General features: G+C 45.5%; 1 protein-coding gene across 1 annotated transcript in view; it reads left to right on the top strand.

Moving 5' to 3' along the window:
* The window catches only part of LOC309552735 (prostaglandin-E(2) 9-reductase-like), a 107,567-nt gene that overhangs the window by 27,507 nt on the left and 61,979 nt on the right, over window positions 1–18,081 (top strand). The window contains exons 2-5 of the mRNA XM_082253656.1: window positions 450–617; window positions 2,937–3,053; window positions 4,709–4,845; window positions 13,402–13,567. Of these exons, the coding sequence (XP_082109782.1) occupies window positions 450–617; window positions 2,937–3,053; window positions 4,709–4,845; window positions 13,402–13,567 (588 nt within the window). The remainder of the gene's footprint in view (window positions 1–449; window positions 618–2,936; window positions 3,054–4,708; window positions 4,846–13,401; window positions 13,568–18,081) is intronic.

Below are 18,081 nucleotides of genomic sequence, written 5' to 3'. Positions count from 1 at the left end.
GTGCATCTTTGGCTCTGTTTCAGGTCCGAATTCAGGCAAAAATTAGGGCTCGATTCCTCCCTGAAACGAAGAACAGAGACGCACCGGACCCCTGCTGTGAGCCGCATCCGTATTAAGTGTGAACCCAGTCTCAAGGTGTCAGCATACCAAGATATTTTTTGGCAATTTCATGCTCCCAACGTTGTGGGAAAGGTTTGGGGTTGACCCTTTCCTGTTCCACCATAACTGCACAAAGCAAGGTCCATAAAGACACGGATGACGAGTTTGGGGTGGAGGAACTTGACTGGCCTGCACAGAGTCCTGACCTCGACCCAACACCTTTGGGATAATTTAGAGCAATTGTCACCTAGTGACTTCAAGTGGTATACATGAAATATTCCCATATGCTTTATTATGATATACAGAAAGCGTAAAATATTTTATAATATTTTCCCTTTTTTTTTTAATAGTTCCCCAAGTCCATGGCAGAAGAAGCAGTTAAAGTGGCCCTTGATGTTGGATATCGTCACATCGACTCTGCATTTATGTACAGTAATGAAGTGGAGGTCGGTCGTGCAATCAATGCAAAGATTGCAGATGGGACAGTGAAGAGAGAGGATGTATTCTACACCAGCAAGGTAACTGTTAAACCTTTATATAACAAAAAAAAAAGGTATACATCACACAGTAGTATTATCATACAAACCCTAGTCAAGGAATGGTGTGGAAAGGATTGTAGTTTGCAATGACTATGACACAAATGCACCCAACAAGCTTGTTTATGCTCTTTTCAGACACTCCCAACGTAGGACTTATCTCAGAACTTATGGTGAATAAAGCAAAAAATAATTCAGGTTGACCATTTTTTGTTTTCTGCAGACTGGAGTACCCTCCACACACGATCATTCTCCATGCACATAAAGGTTTGTGGGGGTTCCCTTTAGCTATAATTGTTTTGTGGGTCCTCCATAAACATAAATATCTGGGTGAGCTTCTCTATACCTATAATTGTTTTGGGGGTCGTCCATACATATTGTTGTTTGGAGGGTCCTCCATCCCAAACGATCATGTATGTATTACCCCCATCCATATGCTCTTTTGGGGGGCCTTCACTTCATACACATGATCGTTTGGGCCCCCTTAATACACATTTTTGTTTGGGATGTTCTCTATACACATGAATGTCCTTGCTTTACATACATATTTGTGTATCATCCATAGACATATTTGTTTGTGCATCCTCCATAGACATTACTGTTTGCATCTTCTATAGACATAATTGTTTGTAGGTCCTCCATAGACATAATTGTTTGTGGGTCCTCCATAGATATGATTGTTTGTGCATCCTCCATAGACATAATTGTTTGTGCATCCTCCATAGATATAATTGTTTGTGCATCCTCCATAGACATAATTGTTTGTGCATCCTCCATAGATATAATTGTTTGTGCATCCTCCATAGACATTACTGTTTGTGCATCACCCATAGACATAATTGTTTGTGCATCCTCCATAGACATTACTGTTTGTGCATCACCCATAAACATAATTGTTTGTGCATCCTCTATAGACATAATTGTTTGTGCATCCTCTATAGACATAATTGTTTGTGCAGCCTCCATAGACATAATTGTTTGTGCATCCTCCATAGACATAATTGTTTGTGCAGCCTCCATAGACATTACTGTTTGTGTATCTTCCACAGACATAATTGTTTGTAGGCCCTCCGTATACATACTTGTTTGTAGGTCCTTCATACACATCATTGTTTGTGGGTCCTCCATGCACATAATTGTTTGTAAGCCCTCCACAGACATCATTTTTATAGGTCTTCCATAGACATAATTGCTTGTGGGTCCTCAATAGACATAATTGTTTGTGGTTCCTCCATAGACATCATTGTTTGTGGGTCTCCCATAGACATCATTGTTTGTGATTCCTCCAAAGACATAATTGTTTGTGGTTCCTCCATGGACATCATTGTTTGTGGATCTCCCATAGACATCATTGTTTGTGGTTCCTCCAAAGACATAATTGTTTGTGGGTTCTCCATAGACATAATTGTTTGTAGGTCCTCCATAGACATAATTGTTTGTAGGTCCTCCATAGACATAATTGATTGAGGTGTCCTTTATACACATAATTGTTTAGGGTATCCATTATACACACGTTCAACTTGGGACTCGTTGATACACATTATTGTTTGGAGTGTCCTCCATACACATAATCATTTGGGGAGTCCTTCATTTACATGAATATTTGAAGTGTCCTTCATACACATGATCATTTGGGGGTTTCTCCATAAATATGAATGTTTAGGGATTCTTTGATTCACATATTCGTTTTCATGGTCCTCCATACCCATTATAATTTGGGGACTCCTTGATACACAATATTGTGTTGGGTGTCCATCATTCTCATGATTGTTCCAGGTGTCCCTCACTCATGATTGTTTTGGGTGTCCCCCATACACATAATCTTTTGGGGGTCCTTCCTACGCATAAGTGTTTGTGGAGTCCTCTTTATACATAATTATCATGGAGGTCCACTATACCATAATCATTCAGGAACTCCTTACTATACATAATAGTTTGGAGGCGGGCCTCCATATATATATTTAATTTGGGGGGGTCCTCAATACGCATAATGACTTAGTTCATCTTACATATGATAATTTCTTTCAAGTGGGGGGGAAAAGGGGGGGGTATTCAGCTGGGGGAAAAAATTTAAATAAGTGGCACAGCGCAGCTCATAAGACATATGACGTGTGCACAAAGTCGTTAATCTCAGCACACTCTTTCAATAAAGCAGGAGCATGTAATTTATGATTTCAACAGGAACAAAGTCTAAGGTGGTGCCCCTAACTTTCTAACTAGGCCAAAGCCTTAGATTGTCCATTGTATACACACAGAACCATACAATCCTTATGCAAAAATGAGTAATATTTTTTTTTCCAGCTCTGGATAACTTTTCATCTCCCCAATTTGGTACGTCCGGCACTTGAGAGATCTCTGAAGGATTTGAATCTGGATTACATGGACTTGTTCATCATTCACAGCCCTCTTGAGCTCAAGGTCAGAATTCCATTAGGAAGCAATTACACTGGTGGCTTTTATTTCCCTTAACATATAAAAATATGATGGACCTAATATCAGATATAGTTTTTAATATTACACTTTTGTCAGGTTTTGCCTTTTTTGCTATCAAGCATAACATTAAAGTGGTAGTAAAGCTTCTAAAAATAAATAAATAAAAAAAAAAAAAAAATGTTTTCCCCTGCAAGGTAATATTATAATGTGCTAGTATACATTGCATAAAATGCTTACCTTAAAACGAAAGCCCTCCAGTGGCGCGCTGTCACCGCTGACAGTGGTTCTATCTTCACCCGGTCTTCCTTCTAGGTTTGCGGGCTCCAGGCCGTTTGACTGGCCAGGCCATGGTGCGGGAACACAAGGCACGGCACAGAGCTCTGAAGGAACAGCATGGGTATGCCGTTTTATTCAGAGCACATGCGCAGGTGACATGCTCGGCTGCTGCTCACTGGAATATCTTTTAAACTGTGCACGTTTAGGAGATACCGTATTCATTTAACCTACAGGTAAGCTTTATTATAAGCATACAAGTAGGTAAAAATGGCACACAAGAGTTTATTACCACTTTAAAGTGTGTGGTTAGGAATGCCTAATACAAATGTTCATCTTGTGTGAAATTCTTTTTAAAACACGTGTGATTAAGAGCATCAGCTATAGCCAATACGTTTTGGGGAAGGGACCACCCCCTCTTCTTCAAGACTGGAACAACGGTTTGTGATGATATAAGGATAAAATACAGTATAAAGACTGAATTAAATTCTGCTGGATCAGCAGGGGCCAGTCGAATTTTCAATCCATGTGTGGTCACCCCACTCAACAGAAGTCAACTGTGGGATCGACTACTGCCAAAGGAACATGCTGGAAAGCTTTTCTCAATCAGTGCTGATTCCCACTGTCAGAATACAATGTCCAGCAAGGAATGTTGGAAATTTTCTTATGGACACTTGTAAAGTTCCTTAAAGGTCCACTTTTGATTTTGGTTATAAATCTATCTGTCCCACCCCCTTTCCCCCAGCTGATCTGGACATTTTTTTGAAATCACATTAGTTTCAAACCACCATCGCAAGTGTGCTGTCTTCTGACTGGTCCACATAAGCAGCCAAACAGAACCTCACATTGATCAGTCACTCCTGCTTGCTAAATTCTGGATCATGAGACATTCATAAGATAAGAGATGCATGTCATATTACTAGGTTTTGTCAGATGAAGATTAAACGGTTCGGGTCGACCATCGGTTCGACCCGAACATTGGGTGTTCGAAATTCGGCCGAATTCCGAACTTTTTGCTGAAAAAGTTCGGAAATTCGGCAACCAGAACCGACCAAAATGCAATGGGACAGGAAATGGGCTTTAAAAGCCCGTGATTGGACCAGAACCATCAGTAAAAGCCAATTGAGGGGGCAGGAGAATGCCAGGAATGTGATTGGAGTGACTAGGGGGTCCAGAGGCCAATCAGTAGTGAATACGCCCCCCAGTATATAAGATAGCCCCGCCAAATTCCTAGCATTGTAATACAGGGCTGTGGAAGAGAGTGGAAGATGAGCTGCTTCTCTGAGAGTAGTCTGTTCAGCATCTGGAGCACACCGCATCCTTCATAATGCACTCTCTGAAGAGGTTTGCTGATTCTCAATCTCCAGAGGTCTGCTTTGGTGCCAGCTCAGTATTTGGTATGTCTGGGTTTGCTTCTGGACATTGTCAAGATGAAGATGATTCTTCATCAAGGAAGATACCTGGCTCTAAGTAATCAGGTAGCATTTTTAATTAGAACACTGAGGTATGCCTCAATTCATCTCAGTATGAGAATCTTGAGGAAGATGGTGGCCTTGTTCGAGGAGTTGTTTTTTACTCAGTTCCATTTCAGAACTTTACAACAGAATCATATGTTAGCATGGGAAAGGAGGGCCAGTTGTTGGCCTTTCCAATGTCCCTACATTTCATTACCTTTGGTCTCTAGACTGGTGGATGTGTCCCCTAAGGTTGAAGCGGGAAATCTTTTCTCCCCTTTTCTTGGAAGGTGCTGATGATGGATGCCAGCTTAACAGGCTTGGACGTTGTACTGGATGCCATGGCTGTGGCATGTATAAATCTTCTGGGGGGGGGGGCACTAGAAGCTGGGCAGCCCAAGAAGAGGGTGTCTTGAGAAGACTGCTATATTCTTACTCTGTCTGCAGTCTAGTGCCCAGGGGGTAAGGAATTGACAAGTGGATTTCCTTGGCCATCAACGATTGGCACTGAAGGAGTGGGGCAGGCCAGATGTGGATCTGTTGCCATTCAGGTCAATGCAAGACTTGACAGATTTGTTCCCAAGTCAAGGGATCCTCAGACATTGGCAAAATATGACCTGGTGATGCAGTGGGATCATTGCTCCCTGTTTTGGTCCTATCTGGTTGAAAAAAGACACAAGTCCATCCAAGTGTGCTTTTCATCAGTCAGGGGTTGATATGAGAATGGCCTAGAGTATGATCAAGGGACAGATTTCGGAATTGGTCGTTTTTTTTTTCAAAAGCTAATCACTTGTCATTCCCTGGTGTGTGCCTTTGTTCAAGATGTCACATGGATTTTTTCTCCAGTCAGGTCATCGTTTACTCCAGGGCATCTCACCTTGGTGCTAAAAGTTTGGAAAAACCGCCATTTGAGTCAATGCAAGACCTTCCTTTATATTTGTTGACACTGAAGGTGGTTTTCCTGGTTGGAATTACTTCAGGGGTAAAAACTGGTGGCTCTTTTTTGCAGTGAGCTGTTTCTGGTACTTCATGATTGGTGGTTGTTCGACCTTATCTGGCCTTTATGCTGAGGGTTTCGGCTTTCCCTGTATACTAGGCAGTCATACTCTCTATTTGTCCTTCCATTAGGACTAAAAAGTGGGGCCATGTAGTTCTAGTCCTTTATTTTCTTGCATTTCTCAGCTTATCTCTCAAGCCTATGGTTTGAAAGGGAAGTTCCACTATTTTCCAGTGATGGCTCATCCTGCCAGGGAGGTTGATGCCTCTTGGGCTATCTGCCATCAGGCTTTAGTGGCTCAGGTCTGCTAGGCTGCAACCTGGTCTTCAATGTTCAAGGTTTTACCAGGTGGATCTTGAAACAACTCAGGGTGCTGATTTGGTCAAAGACTTTTACAGGCTGCTGTGTAGATTATTTTTGGGCTGTCAGTGGTGGCTATATCTCCCTCCCCTCATATGCATTGCTCTAGGACATCCCTATGTGTAAGGAATAATATTGCGGCTGTATGTCCCCAGATGCATGATAGAAAGAAAACTGGATTCTTGCACTTATCTGTAAAATCCATTTCTTGGAGTACATCAAGGGACACTGAGATCCCTCTCTTTGTTGGGGTGTATGGCATGCTACAAGTTAAGGAATATTATGGCTCTGTTCTCTGTAATGTTCCAAGAAATAGATTTTACAAGTAGGTAAAGACTTTTTTTAGTTTTTAATTGTACAATTAGTTGAGTCATTAAAGGGGAAGTCCACCCCAAAAACTAAAATCTCTACATCTACAGACATCCATGATCTAAGACTAACCTATCTAGCCCTGTAAAGAAGAAATCGGTATACATACTGTCAGGGAATCAATACCCAGCACTAACCCGCGAATGCCTATGCGCGTACGAAGAGGCGCCTTGAATAGCTAGAGGCTACCTTAGAATAGCTCGAGGCTACCTTGCAGTAGTTCGAGGCTACCTTGCAATAGTTCGAGGCTACCTTGGAATAGTCAGAGGCTACCTTGGAATAGTCAGAGGCTACCTTGGAATAAGTTCGAGGCTACCTTAGAATAGTTTGAGGCTACTAAATTGGCGCCAAAACGGCCTATTTAAACACAGCAGTCACTCCAGGTAATTGCTGTGTTATCATCAGCTCTCCTGTATCCTGTGCCTGTTTATATTCTGCTGTTCCTGTTTACCTGACCCGGCTTGTCTTTGGATTCTGATTACCTGCTGCCCGCCCTGACCTTGGCTTGTCCTGACTATTCTCCTGCCTGATCCTGATCTGTTTATCCGGCTATTTGTCCTGGACCTGCTCCTGGCTCCACCAGGGAATCCGGGGGACCGCGACCTGGTGTTAGCAAGCAGCCAAGTCCATCCCTGAAAACCAGGCTATCACTTAGACTCCGCACCTCTGGTGAACCTGTGCCACGCCAGTTACCCGGTAAGCCACTCCTCTTACGTCAGGCTCTGCCACGTTACCCCATGACAGTATAACACAGCCCTGACTGAGCCTGCTAGAGGAGCCTCTCCTATGGACGACATCTGCCAGCATCTCGCGGCCCTTACCCAAGCCGTTAAGTCTCTGCAGGAGGGCTATACCCAGTTAGAGGGTCGTGTTCAGTCCCTAACCTTCTCCACGGATCCTACAGTTTCTGCTGCTTCCATGGCTTCCTCCAGGCATCCCTCGGGTCCAACGGTGGTGATGCTGCCTCCTGAGCCAAGGGTCCCTACGCCGGAAAGGTTTTCTGGGGATCGGAGCAAGTTCAGAGCCTTCCACAATACCTGCGAGCTATACTTCTCCCTGCAACCCCGAACCTTCTCCCTGGAAGCAACTGTAACGGATCTTTGTACCCCAGCTGGGCACATCCGCCGAAACTGTGTCTCCTGTCCTCCAAACGCACCCACAGCCTGCGGAGAAGCCATACCCAGCCCGTAACCCCTCAATCACGAGACAATCCACACAGGTGTTGAGGGTTCAACATGCAGAGCTTAAACTGTTTATTACATTCCAAGACAACAGTTTTACACACAGTTAGGGAAACTCCCTTTAGCCTTGCCACAGCGGGGGAAGGGAACAGGGAACAAGCCAATGGGAACTGAACATTTGTACATTTGAAACAGTCTCTTAATACACACCCCCTGCGGAGAGATGTCTTCAGCTCAGACCATTGTCCTCACAATTAGACACAGAAACAAGAGGGGGGGGGGGGGGTTGTAACATTACATTACATTAACTCAATGCCACGAGTTGTTCAGAGGATGAATAAAGGGAAAATAAAATGCAATGTCCCAAACTCATAAGAAAATGACACAAAGGGGTTTACAAACCAGGGACAGGGTGATCCGTCACCCATAGTGACGGTTAGTACCGTCACAGCAACCAAGGTGGGGTTCATCATATCCCTGCTTCAAGGTGAACCTCAGTCCTGGGCTCACCGCCTGCTTGAAGAGCGCAGTAACCAGCTGGACACCATGTCCGCTTTCTTTAATGCAATGGCGCAGTTGTATGAAGATCTGCAGCGTACCGCGCTCACCGCACTTCAACAAGGCCGTAGAGCCACGGAAGATTACGTCACTGACTTTAGGCGTTGGAGTACGGACACTCACTGGAACGACGCAGCCTTGCGACATCAGTTCCGCCTGGGTCTGTCAGAAAATTTGAAGGATGAGCTGGCCCGAGTGGCATACCTGAAACCCTGGAGGATTAATTGCCTTGGCCATACAGATAGACCACCGGCTCTGTGAACGCAGGGCAGAGAGGTCCACGCAGCAGACCCGCCCGGTCTGGATGATGCCACGGGTCCCTAATCCCGTCCACACCTTCTCCTCTGGTTCCCGTCCCAGCAGTGCAGCTCCGGTTACTCCTGAATCGGATACTTCAGAGCCGATGCAACTTGGGCTCATGTGTCCCTCCTTATCGGCAGAAGAACGCTTACGGCGACGTCAGAACAATCTGTGTCTGTATTGCGGAGAAGCCAGACACTTTGTACGCTCATACCCAGTGAAGATGCGTAAGTGTCTTTCCATATCTCCCTCAAGTTACCCAGTTTCTGGCAACAATACCACTCACCTGGCTCTCTCTATTTCATTCCAGCTTCCAGAAGGCCTGATCCCGGTTACCGCTATAATTGATTCCAGGGCATGCAGCTGCTTCATTGACCTCACCTTTGCTGCACAACAACGCATCCCACTTCGACCCAAGTCGCAAGGACTCTCCATCCTCCTAGCGGATGGGTCCCACATCAAGTCTGGGCCAGTAACTCAAGAAACCCCTCCATTGCCTGTGGTCACCCTCGAAGGTCACAAGGAGTTGTTGTGCCTGGATGCCATCTCTTCTCCCTTGTTCCCCGTTATTCTGGGGTTACCCTGGTTACAAGAGCACAACCCGCAAATAAATTGGACTTCTGGAGACATCAAGTTCCAGTCCCCTTACTGCCACAATCATTGCCTGCCAGTACGCTATAGTGCTCCTAGCACTCTACTTTGTATGGACACTGATAAGGAGATACGTTCCTCTGTCCCAGTACCCTATCATGAATATCTGGATGTCTTCAGTAAACAAGTGGCCGAGACTCTACCCCCCCCCCCCACCGCCCCTATGATTGTCCGATTGAGTTACTCCCGGGGGCCGAGATCCCTTTGGAACGTATCTTTCCTTTGTCGGAACGGTAATTGGGTACCCTAAAGGACTATGTAATGGAGAATCTAGAGAAGGGATTCATCCGACCCTCTACTTCGCCGGCAGGAGCTGGGATCTTTTTTGTAGAGAAAAAAGACCATTCACTTCTCCTGTCACCATCAACGGGGACAAAGAATTTGAGGTGGAGGCCATCCTAGACTGCAGAAGACGGAGGAATCGGTTACAATACTTGGTTAAAGCGGAGTTCCGGCCACAAAAAAAACATTTCAATGAACATACCCCGGGACAGTCAGGGCTAGTGCATTCCACAATGGCTAGCCTCTGATCTGTCCCGGTTCGCACTTACCTTTTAGAAGAAATACTTACTTTTAAAATTTCTTCTCCAGCGCTGCCATCTCAGGTGTGGGCAGCTTGAAGCCAGCGCGATCCTCTTCCGCGTCCTCTTCGGCCCCACGGTGCACTGCGCCGGCCCCACCCTCACTTCCGGGTCTGCAGCATCATCCCTGCACAGCTTCTGGGCATGCCCAGAAGCTGTTTAGCAAGGTATGACGCGCCTGCACCGGAACTGACGTCGGGGCCGGTGCAGGCGCATTGATTCCTGGGAGCGATGACGTTCAGCTCCCAGGAATCATTGCAAAGCGGAAGTGACGGCGCGGGCCGTGCGGCCGAGGGAGGAAGTGGAAGGAAGGTGAGTATTTTTTTCTGCAATTACAAGGTAAGTAAAAAAAATAAAAAATCCTAACTACCCATTTCTTTTTCAGGTGAGCTATAGCAAGCGGATGGCCCAAAATCGACTGTGTCGATTTTGTGGCCGGAACTCCACTTTAAATGGAGGGGCTACGGCCCCGAAGAGAACTCCTGGGAACCGGTACAGAATTTCCATGCCCAAGACTTAATCCAAAATTTTTTCCTCAACCATCCCCACAAAAGGAATTTTTTGGGCACCCGGAGGTTGCCCTTAAGGGGGGCAATGTCAGAGAATCAATACCCTGCGCAGGCGCACTGTCGCCGCTAACCGGCGAATGCCTATGCGCAAGCGCGTACGAAGAGGTGCCTTGAATAGCTAGAGGCAACCTTAGAATAGCTCGAGGCTACCTTACAATAGCTCGAGGCTACCTTGCAGTAGTTTGAGGCTACCTTGCAATAGTTCGAGGCTACCTTGGAATACTCAGAGGCTACCTTGGAATAGTCAGAGGCTACCTTGGAATAAGTTCGAGGCTACCTCAGAATAGTTTGAGGCTACTAAATTGGCGCCAAACCGGCCTATTTAAACACAGCAGTCACTCCAGGTAATTGCTGTGTTATCATCAGCTCTCCTGTATCCTGTGCCTGTTTATATTCTGCTGTTCCTGTTTACCTGACCCGGCTTGTCTTTGGATTCTGATTACCTGCTGCCCGCCCTGACCTTGGCTTGTCCTGACTATTCTCCTGCCTGATCCTGATCTGTTTATCCGGCTATTGGTCCTGGTACCGGCTATTGGTCCTGGACCTGCTCCTGGCTCCACCAGGGAATCCAGGGGACCGCGACCTGGTGTTAGCAAGCAGCCACGTCCATCCCTACCATCTGGGGCCCTGGTGAAAACCGGCTAACACTTAGACTCCGCACCTCTGGTGAACCTGTGCCACGCCAGTTACCCCGTAAGCCACTCCTCTTACGTCAGGCTCTGCCACGTTACCCCGTGACACATACCTTTTTTGAAGCCGATTCAGTCTCCAGCGGCAGAGGCTGTGCAGAGGGCACAGCTGACAACAGCTGTGAAATGAATGGGGAGTGACGTCACACATAGAGTTACTATGGGGCTTCCATTGTCGGCTCCCTCCGCTGCACCCGTCTCCACAGCAGTGGCGGAGCAAGACTTTTAAAACGGGGGTGGCAAGGTATTATTTTGGGGGGTCAATATACAAAGTGGCAGGATAAAGATAGATGGTCAGCCTGAAGGTGTGTGGGCAGTCTATATAAAGGAGATGAGAATTGTGAAGATGGATGGTCAGGTTATGTAGAGGCAGGATGGAGGTGGATAGGCACACTACAGTATATAGGGGAAGGAAGGCAAGATGAAGTCAGGAAGACAGGTTTTGTAGGGGCAGGATGGAGGTGGATGGATATTCTATAAATGGGAGGTGGGCAGAAATGGAAAGGGTATGCAGAGGCAGAATATAGTTGGGTGGGCAGGCTATATAAGGGAAGTGGGCAGGGTGAAAATGGGTGGCAATGTTGCACAGATCAGTGAACAGGGTATGTGGGTGGGAAGTCTATATAGCATTGGGTTGGCAGGCAGAATGAGGTGGAGGTGGAGGCAGGATGGACATAGGTAGGCGGTCTATATAGGGCAGGTGGTTAGGCAGGCAGTACAGGGTGGGGGCAGGATGGTTTTAGGATTCTAGTATAGAGCTGGGTGGGTAGGCAGTACAGGGTCAGGTTGGGATGGACTTGCGTAAGGAGGCCGTCATTCTTGGTGGATGAAGTATGGGGTGGGGGCAGGATAGAGTTGAGTAGGCAGGCAGTATAGAGTGGGGGCACTATGGAGATGGGTGAGAAGTCTACAGTATATAGGGCAGTTGGATAGGCAGGCAGTACAGGTTGGGTGCAGGATGGATTTAGGCTGGTAGTAAAGAGCTGGTTAGGCAGGCAGTAGGTAGGGTCAGGGTAAGATGGAGTTTGGTTGGAAACAGTATGAAGTAGGGGCAGGGTGGAGTTTAGTAAGCAGGCATTCCTAGTGAATGCAGTCGAGTAGGCAGGCAATAAGGATGGAGTTGGGTAGGCAGGAATTATGGGGTTTTGGCAGGATGGAGCTGGGTGAGCAGTATATATAGGGCAGCTGGAGTTGAGTGACAGTGACAATCAGACTTACTACTCTTCACCGCCGCCGCTCAGGTCACGTGTCAGGTCACTCCGAGTCCCGCTTCCTCTCCAGGGCACGCTGCTGGTGGGACGAGCGGCGACCCACCAGCACGGTTCCCGACAGCTACTGTTTTTGGTGTGTACGGTCCGCACAAGCCCATTGTGCTGATTCATGTGAGTGCAATTCTACTTTGAATGTGAATCAATTAAAGGATAATAGCAGTGTACACTTAGATGCCTCATTATCTTTATTCACATATCATGTCCATGGAATGGTGAGAGATCGATCCAGGAAGTGGCATTTTTTGAGGATTCAATGCTGGTTTAATGCTTCAGTGAGGTGAGAGGCCATCTGGTGGCTAAACGGTGGTGGTGTCACTTGCACTTTTATATGGAAACATCTATCAAGCACTTTATTGAATTTTAAACCACGGTTATATTTATATTTTAGTGGACTTTTATGCACTTTACTTTGAATGCACTTTATTGACATTATATATTGCACCTAAGAGGAATATATATTGCACTGTAAGTGAGTTTATTGATTTATATGATGCACATTGTCACTTTATTTGATTTTATATAGCACTGTATAAATATTTGTCTATATAGCATGCATGTGCTTAACTTGGAATAAATATCTCATGCTAGGTTACTTTTAAGCTGATTTTGCATTTCATTAGGCATCTAGTCTTGCAGTATTTTGGCATATCAAAGCTAGAATATTCCATGATGTTATCAGTGCTATTTTGCTAGAAGGGGGTAAAATGTCTGCATGCAGGAAAATTAGGTCAAGCACACCCTAAGATAGAACTAAAGCCAAAACTTTTTTTTTTTTTTGGATAACGTGGAGAGAGACTAGAACACCTATCAGTTTTTTATTGCTGACCCTGTTTGGGAGGTTCACCCCCTCTGTGTGTCCCAGAGATCATTATGACTGAAAATATTAGCAAATGAAAATCCCAAATTTTGGGTTGTCACCAAAACAGCAATCTTCCAATGGGGACAGGAAATTAAGTTTAATCTCCCCAAATAGCACACAGATGGCAAAAAAGTGACAGGGGTTATAATCCTTCTATATTATCTAAAATGACCAAAGTTTTGCCTTTAGTTGCATGTTAAGGATAATGATATTTCTTTCAGGATTGATCAAAGTGCACCTGTCCTGCTAGAAGACCCTGTACTCAATGCCATTGCTAAAAAACATGGCCGAAGTCCAGCAGAGGTGGCGATGAAGCACTTGTTGCAAAAAGACATTGTTGTCCTTGCTAAAAGCTTCAAGCCAGAGAGAATTAAGCAGAACTTGAAGGTTTGTATTGCAGTTAATTGTCAGTGACATACTTGTACCTTGCACAATATTTAGCAGTTCAGCTTTCACACCTGTACACCCTCTATGGACCAGAGTAATTTCCATATCTGCTGTTTACTTTCCTATAAGATAGCAAAGCTATACATATATTTCAGCTATATTCTTAAACTAGATTTTCAGAGGTATTTACAAGTAAAACAAAGGCTTTTTTAACCACTTGCCCGAACGCCCACAGCATTTTTACTGCAGGCAGCCAGCATGAGCAGGCTGGATCATGTACATGTAAGCAGCGGGACGCTTGTACCTTTTTTGGGCGTCATGCGTCCCGCAATTTTTTTTTGCGTGATGTTACCGCGATTTGCCAGGCACAAATCGCGGCAACATCGCACAGCGTTTGGGGTGCTATTGCAAATCACGGGCAACGCACAGGCGTCCCACGATTTGCAATGATTTCCGGATCGCGGGCAGAATCGCGGTGATTCTGCCCACGATCGATATGCTGACATGTGAACATAGCCTTAACTAACATCACATACACTAAATTGTCAAAAGTATTGGGACGCCTGCTTTTACACGCACATGAACTTTAATGGCATCCCAGTCTTAGTCCGTAGGACTCAATATTTATTTGGCCCACCCTTTGCAGCTATAAAGGCTTCAACTCTTCTGGGAAGGCTGTCCACAAGGTTTAGGAGTGTCTATGGGAATGTTTGACTATTCTTCCAGAAGCGCATTTGTAAGGTCAGGCACTGATGTGAACGAGAAGGCCTGGCTCGCAGTCTGCGCTCTAATTCATCCCAAAGGTGTTCTGTCAGGTTGAGGTCAGGGCTCTGTGCAGGCCAGTCAAACTACTCCTTCCCAAACTCGCTCTGAGGTCGGTGTATGAGGCATATCCATGCTATTAGCTTGAATACCTGTGGAGTCCATTATACCATACTGCTATTATCCCCAGGAGGGACAGTTGCAAATAGGGGTCTTATTGTGATCTGAGAGGCTTGGCATCACGGGTGAAGTAGAAGCACGGAGCACTTTAAATTTCCTTATTTACATTTGTATCACATTGTGGACGTTTTTTACATATTTATATCCTGATTTATTTGCCTTGTTTTGATGTATTTATTAGTGATTTTTTAGCAGATGCACTTAGCCACTTAGCACTTTCATTTTTCACATTCACCGAGTGGTCTACACAGTAGGATGTTTTATATTGTACTTCAGTTTATTGATTTACATCTATTATCTTGAATATTTATTTATTTATTTATTGTATCTGGCGCTACACTTTTTTGGTATACAGGATGGGAAGGTGCCTTGGTAAGCTTGGAGGAAGGAGAGGCCTAAATCTGAGCACCCATCCTAATATTCACCAGTTGCTACATACTGTACCTGATAGGAGACTGAAACGACAAGGTTGGTCTCTCTTGTAACTCTGGCCCAAGCACCACTGGTAGGGAGACAGATAGGAGGAAAACGAGTGTTGGTAGATGTTGGTGGAAGAACCTTGGGCTGGAGATGCAGACTGAGGAGGTACAGCAGAATTACTGGTCAGGAACAGCAGCACTGCAAGAAGAACCAGTGGAGGTTAAAGGGGAACTCAGATTGTACAGTAGATTCAGACTGGGTGGAGTCAATAATGCTCCCAGTGAGCTTGTGACAGGAACACACAGGAATGACTGGAGCTGGTGCTGGATGCAGCCAGTGCAGGCACTCGGAAATAGCGTGGAGCCAAATCAGAGGTCAGTAGCGAATAGGCAGTGAGATACAGAATCATAAACTGAACCAGAGTCATGGACAGAGCCAAGGTCAGAAATTTGTAGGCAACAGTACAGGCAGAATTCGGGATCAGGATAGGGGCGAGACAGGTTAGTATCAGGAACCAGTCAACACTGGCATTCTTTAAATAGGCCACCTGGCTTCAATGTCTATTTTGGGCATGCACACACATCCATGTACACACTGTGGTACACATGTACTCCAGTGCTTGCACACACTTGACTAATGTTTGTGCAGAAGCATGCACATGCACATTTCTCAAAGTTAACTAGCTAACATGAATTCCCTGATACCAGTAATCCGAAGACGCAGATGTAAAAGACCACAAATTTATTCAAAGCTGTACAGCAGAGCTCAGAGGGAGAAGCAACACAGGAAGATAATCAGTTTTGCTACAGCACAAAAAGCATGCTGATCGTAGGAGAGAGCAGACTGACATAGAGATGAGCTCATTAATCTGATGCTTTTTTCATTATCCAGTCACAGACATTTTAAAAAAGCCCAACTCTAGCTAATACTTTTTTTTGCTTTAGGCAGAGTTTGGAAGGTGTAAACCCCTGTCACTTTTTTTTACAATGTACACAGAGCTCACAGTAGAAGAGGGAGAAGCAGCACATGAAGCCAATCAGTGGTGCTGCAGTGCTTATGTGTGAAAATGCTGATAAGAGATGTGAACAGAGTGACAGAGAAATTCGCTTATCAGTTAGCTTATCTTTTACTGTTGCTGTCTAACAATGGGTGGGGAAGGGTCAAGACCTGCAAAAATGTCTTAACTGCATTAGAAAAAAAAATCACACAATCACTATATTTGCACAAAATATAGACAATGGGGTTGATTTACTAAAACTGGAGAGTGCAAAATCTGGTGCAGCTGTGCAAAGAAACCAATCAGCTTCCAGGTTTTATTGTCAAAGATTAATTGAACAAGAGGAAATTAGAAGTTGATTGGCTACCGTGCACAGCCTCACCAGATTTTGCACTCTCCAGTTTTAGTAAATCAACCCCCATGTATGAAAATGTGAAATTTCAAACCAAACAGTTTTCCCAAAAGTGCCTGACAAAGCATTAAGTAGGGATGCACCGAAATGAAAATTCTGGGCCGAAACCGAAACCGAAAATGCAGGATGCCCTTGGCCGAAAACCGAAACCGAAAATGACTTTTTCCCCCCAAAAAGTTTTAAAATAGATAGAACAGGGGCATACACCAAAAACAGGTAGCGATGTACACCTGTCGCTGCCAACCTGTCACAGTATATGTACTGTGATGGGTTGGCAAGAGGTTAATTTAATTATCAATGGTATTTGTATTATGCAGCATGAGGGGGTTAATGTATTGTCACTGCTGCATTAGTGACTGACCAGTGGCAGTTAATTAACCCCTTTGTGCTGCATTAGTGCAACCAGTATCAGTGCAACCAGTGTTAATTAACACTGATACTGGTTGCACTAATGCAGCACAAAGGGGTTAATTAACTGCCACTGGTCGGTCACTAATGTATCAGTGACCTGCAGTGACAATACATTAACCCCTCATGCTGCATAATACTAATACCATTGGTAAGCTGCCTCAGCTATCTTCCCCCTCCCCTAAAGAACTACTCCTGGGAGGGTGTTTCTGATAAAATAATTCACCAGAAGGGGTGTTTGACAGGAAATCACCTCCCACTATGGGACTTGGCACTGAAAGTGTTTAGACAGCTTTTATCCTCGTGCACAGTAGCTTCCTCATGCCATATTAATTCTGCTAAGATATGTGTACAGAGGACTTTTGTGATGTATCCCATTAGTGATAGGTGTACAGTTGAGTAGAGAGCTGGAGCCTATATGTCAGCCCTGAAAACAGAGAATCTTATATAACATTGCTTTTAAGGTTCATTGGCTGCTGTGCGTTCTCTTTGTTCTGCTCTTCTGCCAGTTTTAGTCATTGCTTCAAACCATAACCAGCGCAGAATAACAAAACCCTCTCCCTAACGAAATCCATTAATAATTCAGGTGTCCTTAGAATGAGGATCTTAATTTCCCCGAGGCAGTCACAACTGACACACCGGGCGGGAGGGTGGGGCGAGCGGCAGTCACAAGTGACACACCGGGCGGGAGGGCGGGGCGAGCGGCAGTCACAAGTGACACACCGGGCGGGAGGGCGGGGCGAGCGGCCGCTATAGATATAACTATGTGATCCATCCCTGTCAGCTCAGCGGGACTGTGTGTGAAATTCTGTGAATGAGAACTGAACTGACCGGACACCGGGCGGGGGGGGTCGGCCGCTAATGACTATAACTATATGAGCGATTGACTTCCCTGTCAGCGGAGATACATGCTTTACAGAGAAGTGAATCGCTCACATAGGTATAGCTATTAGCGGCCGCCCCCCCCCCCCCGCCTGGTGTCAGGTTAGATCAGTTCTCATTCACACAGTCACAGTCCCGCTGAGCTGACAGGGATGGATCACATTAGTTCTTTCTATAGCGGCCGCTCGCCCCGCCCTCCCGCCTGGTATGTCCATTCATAATGCACAGATCGTAGTAGGGACGTCATTGAGAGGCGGGCGGCCGGCCAGAGGCGGGACTTTTAAACCTGCCCTGCACTGCACCCTCCTCCTTCCCCACGGCGGCCATATTTATTTCGGCACTGTTAACCCATTATCGGCCGAAATTTCGGTGCATCCCTAGCATTAAGTGTTCTCCTCACTTCTTCTACCTCTGACCTAAACAGAACTTACCTCAAACTGTGCTCAATACACA

The sequence above is a fragment of the Pelophylax lessonae genome (genome assembly GCF_965119305.1).
Source record: "Pelophylax lessonae genome assembly, chromosome: 4".
Classification (NCBI taxonomy): Eukaryota; Metazoa; Chordata; class Amphibia; order Anura; family Ranidae; genus Pelophylax; species Pelophylax lessonae.
The sequence above is the reverse complement of the archived record's forward strand: the minus strand, read 5'-3'. Positions and strand labels throughout refer to the sequence as shown.